Below are 12,228 nucleotides of genomic sequence, written 5' to 3'. Positions count from 1 at the left end.
TTAAAGGCAGCCATGTGTTCCTCTGCTATCAGTGTCAAGCATGTATAAGGCTTGCGAGGGAAAAAAAAAAAGCAGTGATTTCTTTTGTTTCTTAAATCTGCTGCTTAGAAGTAGACTAAATTTCACTTAATTGCATATTTACATTTAAATACTCCTATTTCTCCTTTGGCAAACAAAAATCAAAATAATCTGGCTGCTCATCTGTGCTACCTGCTCACCCAGGGCCAGCTGGAGCCCTGTAACAACCCCCTGTGCCTGCAGGTCCCATCAGCAGCCTTGGCTTCAGTCAGAACCACACACAGGAGGCAACAAGCAGGAGTACAGGGTATCTTCTCAATTTCCCACGTGTAATTCTCAGTTTAGATACAGCCAGTGAAAACTGGAGTGGTATCAAACTTATTTCCAGTTTCTCTGACAGCCCAGACACGGAGTTGGGAGAGGCAGAGAGAGCAGGGAGCTCCGGGTGCCCTCGGGATGGAGCCCACACCTCAGGGCCCTGCAGGCAGGCACGTGCTGATGGCCACCAAGGCGCTCTTGCTGCCTCCATTTCTCCTCTGCTGATGCTCTCAGCCATGTGAAATGATTTCTGAGAGCTGTGCCGTCCACCTGGAGCAGGGAGTGATGGATCACCACAGAGCCAAGTGACCTCCGTCCTTCTCGTGGTCTCCTCCAGCCACCAGCCCCCTCAGAAGCTGAACCCCAGCACAGTCCCGAAGGAACACCCTTCCCTTTTAGTTAAAATGTGACTTCAAACAGCTGTTTTTATAGCTGTGGGCATAAATTGAAGGAGCTGTACTGCAGGAATGCCAGAAACCTGTAAGAGTCAGTAAATATTTTCTCTCACCACATCAGGTGCCTTCTGGATCTGCGTAGCAAGTTGGAGAGATTTGTTAGCTGATGAGAGCTGCTCCCTTAAGGTCTCTGCCTCTCTCTGAGCCACCTCTGCCCTCTGAAGGAAATGAAAAGGGGTGAAAAGAGAAAGTACATTCAGTTTAACAACTGACAATTATTACAAGAACATTCATCAATTCATGCCTGACTGAATATAATTGATTTTCCTAAACACTCAACCTAATAAATGTTAGAAAAAAACATAGAATGTGATGGATTTTTATTTTAAACAGTACAAGGAAGAAATAATTGAGCGATTATGACAGTAATTTAACGCTAGGAGCAAGGAATCCCCTGCTGATACTAATGCTGCGGCCCACTGAATTTCCCAGACTGAATAAATACAAGTGGAAACGGAGTCTTTTTATTCAATTTCTTTCTATTCTCATAGACCAAGCAGATTTTATTGCAAGGCTCCTCATGGGAATAATTCTCACGGGTAAATGCTGAATTAAAAGATATTCTGACCACTCTCTCAAACACACATACAATGTTGTGGGCTGTCTTTCTGCAGTAATTATTCCCTAAAACATGAATTGTTAGATTCTTTTCTTTCAGCAGGTCTATTTATTCAACAATATTTAACCCTAAAGTGACAATGTTGCACAGCTCAGTTACCAGCTGCTGAGGATTTATGCAATAGCTGATAAGCCTCTGACTTGGCCACTGGTCAAAATTCCCATCTAAATATTGAATAGCAATAGAAAGGAGAAAGACAGAATGATGAGGAAAAATTGTCTGTAAGAGAGTTTGGGTAGAGACAGATGGATCAGTAACTTCAGGCAATAAATAGCAGCAAAGTCCTTTTCATAACTGTCTGTAAGCTTCTGTTAGAAATGGAACAAAACCTGGTTCTTTTACAATATACACTCCTCCTGGCAAGATTGTCTTCTCTCTTTTAAAAAAAATCTATTTTATTGTTATAAAACCACACTGCTTTCCTCCCTCAGTAATCACTGCTTTTTGCCTGGGCTACTCCATGCAAATCATGCTGTGCTTTCAGAAAATAGCCAAAATAATTTTCTATCTCTGCTTACAAGACCTATCCCCAGTTCTACCAAAACTTTTCTTGACCAGCTGATGGATCCCTTCCTTCATGGAATGACAAATTCCCACTGCCATTTTTGAGCCACCCAGACTTCCACAGACTCCTCGCTAATCCTTTGGAAAATCTAGGTCTAAAAATCTAAATATAAATCTAAAATAGTGAATATAGAACATAGAGCAAATATAAAGCCTGTAGTGAATATAAAATTATAGTGAATATGGGAGCTATAGCAAATATACAACTTATAGTAATATAAAACATATAATGAATATAAAATCTATAGCAAATATTAAAATCTACAGAAAATGTGAATCCTACAGTGAATATAAGCCCTACAGCCCTGTGTGTGTGTGGTCTCTGACTTCCTCCCCAGTCAAAGCAGACTCTGCATGTTTAATCAATGAGTAAACTAACAGCAATCAAATACTAAACGCATCATCTGCGCTATTTGCTCACAACATTGTATTAAATGATTTTGCATAGGTTCTACAGCTGTAATTAAAATGTGATTGTAAAAAGTACAGTGATGTGGCTCCCATAATCAGAGCAGGGGACACAAGCTATTGTGTGCTTGGAAAACGTGGACACAGCAGCAGAAAAGGCACAAAAAGAGGGATTTATGTTGTTTTTGCGGCTGGATAATATTAGGATAAATACTGAGCTAACAATACACATTGAGATAAATTATTTTCTAGTACTTTATTAGATGTGCAGCTACATATATTGATCTAATAACTGCAGAACAACTCCAGCAAAGCAGGACAAGTTACTACACTGTGGCACTTGCTCTTCCATCTACTGCTGTATAAGTAATGGGTTTTGCAGCCTTGAGCAATTCTGCTGATGGCTTCCATTCAGTGCAGCATTGTTTGGAGAATCTATTCAGCTCGCATGCGAGCAAACCACAGAGGATATTGCTAATAGGTGGTACATCTGCATATACAGTGAGCTGTCAGCTGCCCTTTCTGCACAGCCTCCCCAGCCAATTCCCAACACCTGTTGTGATCCTCGCAATAATACCAGACAAGATTTCATACTAGGCATTGTTAAAAATACATCAGCACACACTCTGGGCAGTTTTATTTGGGAAATATTGGTCAATTCCCCTCTTTTTTCCCTCCTCTCACAGAATGGAAGCTTTTTAGAGCCAGAATTACAGATGTGCTCAGTGTCTGGAAAGCACTTGTGGGTGCTATCACAATATAAATTATAAATGACACACAAAACCCTGTTGAAAGAATGCTAGTTTCAAATTTGAGCACTTACAAGTTTGGAAAAGCCAAACCTGAGGCTGGTGCTCAGCCACCCTGGGTTAGGGCTCAGGAGTGGGGTGGCACCACACAGGACCTGCTGTGGCTTTTCCAATGGGATTTTCCCAATGAGATGCCCTGCTCCATCAGCTCTGAGAGGAACATGGCTCGGTGAGTGATCTTCTCGTGGTCCTCTTGTTCCCTGTGTGACCCCTGCACTTCATTTGCTCTGTGCTAATCCCGCTCCCCTCTGCCGATGGCATTAACCTCTTCCTCACGGGAGCCTTGCTGCAGCACCAGAGGTGCTCCAGGACATTAATGACTGCACTGGCACAGTGTAGAGCAGCTGTTTGGGTTCCTGGAGCCCCTGGCACACCTCCCTGCACGGCAGCCCTGGCTGGAGGCTCCCAGCCTGGCAGGAGCTGCCCCTGCCCCTTCCCGAGCCGAGACCCTGTGCAGTGGCTGCTGTGCTGCTCCACTGCCAGACCCTCTGGGTCTGCCTCTTCCTCTGCCACCCCTCTCTGCTTGTCACTCTGTCCCCTTCCTAATTAATTTTGGCTGCTGGAAGCACCATCTCTGTCTCCCCTGTGCTCCACAGCACCTTTAGCTCCAGGCAGGCACACCCCAGCTTGTACCTCGCACGACCTAATGAACATCTACAAACTTCCAGAATGAGCCTTACCCCCACGATTTCCTCCTTCCTCTTCTCCTCGTTGCTTCTTCTCCAAATGTCCTCATAAAAGGTCCTCCAAGTGTCCCTGTCCTGGTGTCTGTCCCCATTCCCTGCCCATCACGAACCCCTCTCCCCGTCCTGCTCCCATGCTCATGTCTCCAGTCATGGCAGGGGCAGCCTGGGGAGTGTCTCCCTTCCTTGTGCCCCCACAAAATCTCACATCACACCCAGAAAAAGCAAAACCTGCCTGGTGGATGCTCACCCAGCCAGAGCAGTGACAGACTGCAGCGTGCCTGGGACAGGCACTGGCAGAAAAGCCTGAACAAATTCAAACCAGATTCTGCTGAGTTTCTGTGAACTCTTTTTTCCAGACTCTTATAGGCTGGCCAAACTTGAGGCTGTTTTTAAATTATTATTTTTTTTTATTATTTTTCTACTTGAAGCAACAGAAGATACAACCCTGAGAAAAAAGGGAACCATCCCTCATCAAACCCTTTCTATTAAATCTGGGCACAGCAGGCTCCTCACCAAAACAGCAAGAAAAACTCGTAACATCTGGGGGAAAATGGATTTCTTTTTTCCTAATCTTGTTCTTAAAAATGGTTGAACAATTTTTCCTGAAGTAAGAAAAAAGAGAGCAGCCAGAGACAGGCGCCCAGTATGGAAAATGGCTAAACCCAAGGAAGCTTGCATAACTTGGAGCCACTGCAAAGCTCACAAAACCTTCTGTTTGTGTGAAACTGTCCCGCTTCAGCTGACAAATACAGAGACATTCACAGAATTACAGGAAGGGTTTGGAAGGGAGCTTAAAGATCATCCAGTGCCACCCTGCCATGGGCAGGGACACCTTCCACCATCCCAGGCTGCTCCGAGCCCTGTCCAGCCTGGCCTTGGGCACTGCCAGGGACCCAGAGGCAGCCACAGCTGCTCTGGGCACCCTGTGCCAGGGCCTGCCCACGCTCCCAGGGAACAATTCCTGCCCAATATCCCATCCATCCCTGCCCTCTGGCAGTGGGAAGTCATTGCCCCCTGTCCTGGAACTCCAGCCCTCGTCCCAAGTCCCTTTGCAGCTCTCCTGGAGCCCCTTTGGGTATGGATATTCCACTGCACAGTTGCTTTTCACCAGGCAGTGCTGAAACTCCTGCTTTCTTACTCACAAATCCTATGCACAGCCTAAAAAAAAAACCCTCAATGACCAGTGACAGTCACACTAATGGCCTTGATGAAGCTCATGCAAATCCAGTGTTGCCCAAAATCCTATTTTTCAGCATAGTTCAGTTGTCTAATTCCTCCTAATTCCTACCACTGTTTTCTAGTCCAGAACTACCTCCCTGGTAACAAAATATTTCAAAATAGTTCCATTTTCCTTCATACAGCAGGTAAATATTGTACTGCTCACAGCGGAGCCAGGAGGTCATGATTGTAACGCTGCCGTGTGCTTTCCAATTAAAAATAGAAAAAAAAAAAAGAGAGCCTTACACAATATATCCAGTTTAAATTATTCTCCTTGTTTCCTGACAAGATAATGAATAGCATGAACCGAGTGCTCTTCTACTTACAGTAAAATGTTAATTTGATCAAAGACCAGTGGTGTGAACAGCAAAATGAGATACTAATGTGAAAAAAAAAGTATAACCTTTCCCTTAAAGTTCCACCAGCCAAACTCTATTTCCTTATTCCAAGCTAAATTCAGTGCTGTATGTGGGAAAATCTTCCTATGGGTGAGGAGGGGGTATTATCACAAGTAATTCTGCTGCAGTTAATGAGCCTGGTTATGACAGCAATCACCATGCTTGGAGCTGACATTCAGACTTGCAAGCTGCTGCAAAAGCTGTGTTTCTTGGAGTACAACATCAATTAAAACACACTGGTTCAATGTGCTTTAATTTCCTAACTTTTCAGATATAAAAATTTGCTATAAAACCTTAAGATGGCCCTAACTTCCACAGAACTTCAGCAATGTTACAAGAACATCAGGGACATGAAAGATTTTTCAGGGCTCTGGCACCTATTTTTTCCAACAATGGAAAAAAAAGAAAAAAACTCCACCAACCAGAAGAGGTTGGGTTGTCTTCACTCTTGTCTTCAGGCTATTGCACTCTCCTCTGTGTGCTGAAAGGCTGCCAGATAAATGTATTCCCAACTGACAGCCAGGCATTTGCAGGAAACCCATGTTTGCATGAAAATAATATTAACCACATTTTGCCTTTATACAGAACTTCTCCCTGCAAGGATCTCAAATGCCCTTTGCAAAGGAAACGTTTTCATTCCCATTTTACAGACAGTGAAATCCCAGGATTAAGTGAATGCCTTCATCTGCCATGAAGCAGGGTAACTTAACTGGATCCAGGGATTTGGGCTGGGAGGGACCTTAAATCTCATTTCATTCCACCCCCTGCCAGGGCAGGGACACCTTTCCCTCTCCCAGGGTGCTCCAAGCCCTGTCCAACCTGGCCTGGGGCAATTCCAGGGATGGGGCAATTCCCCAGGGGATGGCACACAATGAAAGCACCCAGTCCACTGCCAAGGGAGTCAGAAATAAAAGCAAATCCTCTGGCAGTGTCATTGGTGCAGGAGTGGAGGCAGGATGAATTCCCTTCCTCATGGAAGTGCAAACCCAAGGATGCCTCATCAGGGTGCTCACAGCAGCCCCCCTCCCTGAGCATCAGCACCACCTGTATTGTGCTGCACTTGTGCTGCTGAGTGAAAAGGGGAATTTATTCCATCTGCTGCTCAAAAACATACATATTTTATAGCAATCTCACTTAGCAGGAATATCTTTTCGAACCGTTTTCCAATGTGATTTGTTGGAGACAGGAAGGTGCCACACACAAGGAAATAAAAAATAATCTTGAGAGCAGCATTTTTGCTAAAACACCCTGGTGAGGTTTTCTTTCTACTTTTATAGCAGACACTGTTTTATGTATTTTAGTGGCAGTTTGGCTCCAAAAATTGCTTAAATTCACTCTTCCTGTACAGACTTTAAAACCCACCACTACATTTCTGTGGAGTAAATGATATTGATCCAGTCTAGATTCTTTAATAAAAGCTGCTATATTTTAGAAAGTACAGTTTTGATTTATTGGAATTAGAAGTTTCTATATTTGACTTTCTTTCCCCAGAAAAAAATAAGAACTAGAAATCTGGGAGCACTATCAGCACTGTGAAGATGGAAAGAAAACCAATGGAAACATTTGGCTTTTCCAAAGGGATAACAGAAGAAAAAAAAATTGAATTCTTCTACAGCTTACACAACACAGTCCACGCACACACACAAAGAAGTCTCATGTTTTCCTTCTCTTAGCACTCTCAGAATCTAAGGATACCTATACTTGAATCTGCTTTTCAAATCGATTTCCTCCTCTTTCAGATTAAAATACAATAACCCAGGAGCAAACAACCTTAACCAAAGTTCTTCTCTTTTTGTTTTAAAAGTGAAAAAGCACCTTTTCCTTTGCAGGAAGCTCAAATTACAAAGCTCATTAGATTTTTTTTTTTAACTATTTGATCAATGTGTAAAGGCAGAAAAGAGATCTGGACACAACAATGACACGAAGCCACAAATTTAGACTCAGTACTAAAACCTTAAAATGAGCCCAGCTGTAATATAAAAAAACCCCCAAACATTTATATTAAATATAATATATTTAAATATTCAAATATATTTAAATATTTCTGGTTTCACAACCTAGAAATTATTCTTCCCAACAAAAACCTCTGTTTCTCTCAGGCACAACTGGATGATTCCAGGCTCCTGGATGAAGTAGAGAAACAGAACAATAATTCATTTGAATAAATTTGTCGTCCCAAAAGATTCGTGACTTTGCTGCCATAAACACTGGAAAGGTGCAAACTTGAAAAGGTACAGGAAAGTGCTAGCCATAAATATTTGTCTAAAATAAACAGTCACACAACTGTAACTGCTGTGAATGCAGAAATGTATATTGGAGCTTCATTAGCTTCCCTGATTGGAAATTAGAATATTCTGGGAATCAAACAATAAAAAATTCAAAGATGCTGTATCCCAAACTATGATAAATCATTTATTTTGACAAGTATGGGTAGTTTAGTTTTAATTATTTATTCTTATACTTCGTAGCATATCAGAAAATATGCAGTGATTTATTGTGCAAAATGAAATCTTAATAAAACTAGTCCCTTCACCAAACTACAGCATTATTAAATCTTCATGGAAATACAGGGGGAACTCTGGGTTATGTTATCAAGTTTTGTCCTTGAGCTGCTGGGTTAATAAAGTGAAAAGGAGCCCTTCCTCTTGTACTTGGCTCTATTGTGCCCTCAGTGGGAACTGAGGCACGGAGTCCCGCAGCCCTGGGGATGAGGAGAACGCGCCCAGGGATTCTGCAGCACGGCTCTCCTGAGCCTGGAGATGATGGAATTGCACCTTTTATCATGGGCCCAGTGGGGGTTTTGGCTTCAGACCCTACACCCTTCCTAAAGCTCCATGGCAGGAGCTACCAGCTCCCCCCCAGGCAGCTGCAGCTGCACCAGACTTTTAATGCACTATTCTTGCCTTTTTTGTATAAAAAACCCTCTCAGGGCTTTCCAAGGGAAGGGTTACACCCATGTCACCCTCTCTGCCAGCCAGAATGGAGCAGCCTTGCCATAAAAGCCCACTCAAGATCGTGGATTAATGGCACTGAGCACCTGGATCAGCAGCTGAGAAAAAGGGGCTGTCCCCACCCCTCATCTGCAGCACCCAGCGAGGGATTAATTTCTCCCACTGTTATGTTTTGTGGGAAAATTCAGTTTACACCTTGTGTTAATGACACAATGGAGAGGGAGGGAGCTTTGTGGTCACTACACCTCCCTCTCTCTGAGCAGAAAATTGCAAAGCTCATTGGCATTCAAGGCAATTATTCTGATGAGCCAGTAATTTGTTCTGGGGCTGGTATTAAGCAAAGTAGCCCAGAAATCTCGTGGATGAAAAAACTGGAGGATCCAAGTGAGAAAAAACATTGGGAGAAGAGAGGTGACGGAGCTGAAGATAAGAATGGTCCCTGCTTCACCCCACAGGACACAGGGCTGGGAGCCACAACATCAGCTCTGTCCCTGTGGATTTGATCCTTTCTATGGACACCTGGACCAAGGTCAGGGGGCACATCCACCCCCCTGTTCCTGCAGAGCTGGGGAGGGAAAGGCACCCCCCACCTCCCAGGAGCCACAGAGGAGCCTCACAACAGCAAGGGAAGCTCTGAAGTGCCAGCTCTGGATTTAAAAAGGGAGATAACAGGGAAAGGCATTTTCAAGAAATGTCAGATATATAAAAATTTACGCCCATTTCTTTTTCCCATATTTTTAGTGGAAACATGTAAATCTGTGCCCTGAATCCCAGTTGTCTGGGTCAGTGCTAATTCCAGAGCAGCAAAACATCACATCCACATCAGCAAGGCAGTCCCTGAGCAAAGCAGGAGTCGTGCTGAGCACTACTCTTTAAAGGTAGCCTTAATAATGGGGAATGAGCACTTACTGAAATGGTAAAAGGAAATGTTAATTTAACTATTAAATACATAATTAGGTTAAGTACTTGTTTCTGCAATTGTAACACTTCAGCCTGATGCAAACTCACTTTCTGGCCTGTGCAATAGATTTAATTTCTTCCAGTAATTTTTTTTTTTCAACTATGAAGAGGTAAAACACAGGAATTGCTGCTACAAAGATTAGATATAATTCATCAAAGTGCTTTATAAAGGTAAAGCACCACACAAGGCAAAGACTCTCTGGGCATGTTTCAGCAAATGAGCTGAGCCACTGCAGCAGCTGCTGCTCCTCTCCAGGTGGACCTGCCCTTCCCTTCTGCAGCTCCTCCAAGGCCACAGAGTCCCTTTGTGTCCCTTTGTGTCCCTCGTGGGGTCCCAGCACAGCAAAGACACAATTCCAGGGGGGCCACGGAGCTGCTCCAGGGCTGGAGCCAGGCTGGGAGAGCTGGGGATGCTCACCTGGAGAAGAGAGGGATCCAGGAAACCTCAGAGCCCCTTGCAGGGCCTAAAGGAGCTCCAGGAGAGCTGCAGAGGGACTGGGGACAAGGGATGGAGGGACAGGACACAGGGAATGGCTCCCCTCTGGGAGGGCAGGGGTGGATGGGATATTGGGGAGGAATTTTTGGCTCTGAGGGTGCTGAGGCCCTGGCACAGGGTGCCCAGTGCAGCTGAGGCTGCCCCTGGATCCAAGGCCAGGTTGGACAGGACTTGGAGCATCCTGGGACAGTGGAAGGTGTCCCTGCCCATGATCTTTGAAGTCCCTTCCAACCCAAACCATTCCATGATTCTGTGATTTGGGTGCTGTGGCTTCTCCCTTTTTTTTTTTTTTTTTTTTTGTTTGGGTTTTTTGTTTTTTTGACCTGCCTCAAGCTGCTAAACCCACAGAGAAAACAAAGGTGGCAGCTTCATCCCAAATCCAGGCTTTCCTGCACTTGCTGAGCTCAGTGGGCTCAGTGAAGAGTTCCCCAGGTGCCAGAGCTGCTGTTTGGGAGGGTATGGGACCTCAGCAGCCAGGAAGGGAGGAAGAGGAGAGGGGGATGGGGCAAGGGGAGACAGAATCCCCTCCTCTGGCTTTCCAACAGCTCAGATGAACGGCACGCTGGTTTTATGTACAGTCAGATTTTGCAGAATAACAACCAAACTAAGGGTTATGCACGTAAGTAGTTGTAAATTTTACCTAATTACAAGAAAAGCACCACAATGAAATAAAAAAAAAAACAACCTACACTGCAGCTTTGTATCAGTTAGATAGAAAAACAGCATTTCTAGATGAATAGGTATAATCCATTTTTGGAGGCAATGAGGAATTCAGAAATACCTGTTCTTTAACTACAGCCCCCTGTAGACTGAGGGGAAAAAACCAACTACTGGGTAAATCACTGCAGAATGTACTGCCTTTGCAAAAATCACAAAATAATTCTACCAAAACATTTTTAACACCTACATAATTTCTAAAAAGTCTACATATTTTCAAATAATTACTAGCACTTTCATAAATATTTAATGCTGTCTACGAAAGTTCTTTGACAGAACTAAGAACCCACTGTTCAAACACCAGCTTGCTTCTACTGACTAAATAATCAACTTAACAACTTACAAATATGATTTTGGCTTCATTAAGACATTAAGATGCTGGAGTGTGTCCAGGGAAGGGAACAGAGCTGGGGAAGGGTCTGGGGCACCAGGAGTGGCTGAGAGAGCTGGGGAGGGGCTCAGCCTGGGGAAAAAGAGGCTCAGGAGGGACCTTCTCTCTCCCTACAACTCCCTGGAAGAAGGCTTTAGGTGAAGGTTGGGCTCTGCTCCCAGGTTACAAGTGATAGGACACGAGGAAACAGCCTCAGGATGCTCCAAGGGAGTTTTAGGTTGGGTATCAGGGAAAATCTCTTCACTGAAAGGGTTGTCCAGCCCTGGCACAGCTGCCCAGGGCAGTGGTGGAGTCCCCATCCCTGGAGGGATTTCAAAGCCCTGGGGATGTGGCACTTGGGGACAGGGGTTAGTGGTGGCCTTGGCAGTGCTGAGTGATGGTTGGACTGGGTGATCTTGGAGGGCTTTTCCAGTGGAAATGATTCTGTCATTTGCATTTTTCTAGTTTTCCAAGAACTAATGTAAAGGCCAACAGCACTTGCTGCAGACTTGACAGCTGCAGCAGGGAGTGTGGGGGCTGAAAGCTGATCTGGCAAAAGGGAAAGGACAAAACAAAACAGCAGCTGGAGCAGGGGGCACATTTTCAACAGGATCAGTGGCCTGGTCTGGCTCACAGAACCACTGCTGACAGCAGGACCCAGGGAGGGGAAGGAGCTGCCGCTATTCCTCCTGGAAGGGAGCTGCTCTTAGGTAAACTTCAGCTGGATTATAAACCCATAGCCTGGGAGACTGAAGATTGCAATCTCTGGTGGTACCTGGCAGAGGGATTAATGAAGCTCACTGGTAAGCAAATCCCGGCTGAGGTTTCCCACAGTGAAACCAGCACCCAGTGGCTTGTGGAATTTCCATTGTCATGGAATCCTGCCTGGCCATCACATCTCCAGCAGCTCACGCACTCAGAAGGGTTCTCTGCAAGGCTGGTGGGCTTGGGTTTGTTAAAACTCAGTATTTCTGCCACTCGTGCCAGGAGTGTGTGCACTGGGAGGAGTGGCCAGTGAGACATTTCACAGCCCAAAGTAGTATCTGCAGGAACAAATGGTAATTTCTTTGTGGTCCTGCACAGAAAGAACAGTCTGTGCTTAACAATCCAACCCTTGCTAAAAATTAATATGCTAACAAAACATAGCAGAAAAGGAAGGGGGAAAAGAAGTCTGCAGAAGTCCCCAAAACCTGCAGTCCTGCCACAGCCACAGGGCAGAGGCCCTTTAATCTGCGAAACTA

The 12,228-nt window shown here is 44.7% G+C and overlaps 1 protein-coding gene across 14 annotated transcripts in view; it reads right to left on the bottom strand.

The window, feature by feature from the left end:
* The window catches only part of CUX1 (cut like homeobox 1), a 307,420-nt gene that overhangs the window by 87,287 nt on the left and 207,905 nt on the right, over nucleotides 1-12,228 (bottom strand). For all 14 annotated transcript variants that reach the window (XM_068210258.1, XM_068210246.1, XM_068210247.1 and 11 more), the window contains one exon: nucleotides 845-949. In XM_068210258.1, coding sequence (XP_068066359.1) covers nucleotides 845-949 — 105 coding nt within the window. The remainder of the gene's footprint in view (nucleotides 1-844; nucleotides 950-12,228) is intronic.

Source organism: Anomalospiza imberbis, chromosome 20, assembly GCF_031753505.1.
Source record: "Anomalospiza imberbis isolate Cuckoo-Finch-1a 21T00152 chromosome 20, ASM3175350v1, whole genome shotgun sequence".
Lineage (NCBI taxonomy): Eukaryota > Metazoa > Chordata > Aves > Passeriformes > Viduidae > Anomalospiza > Anomalospiza imberbis.
The sequence above is the reverse complement of the archived record's forward strand: the minus strand, read 5'-3'. Positions and strand labels throughout refer to the sequence as shown.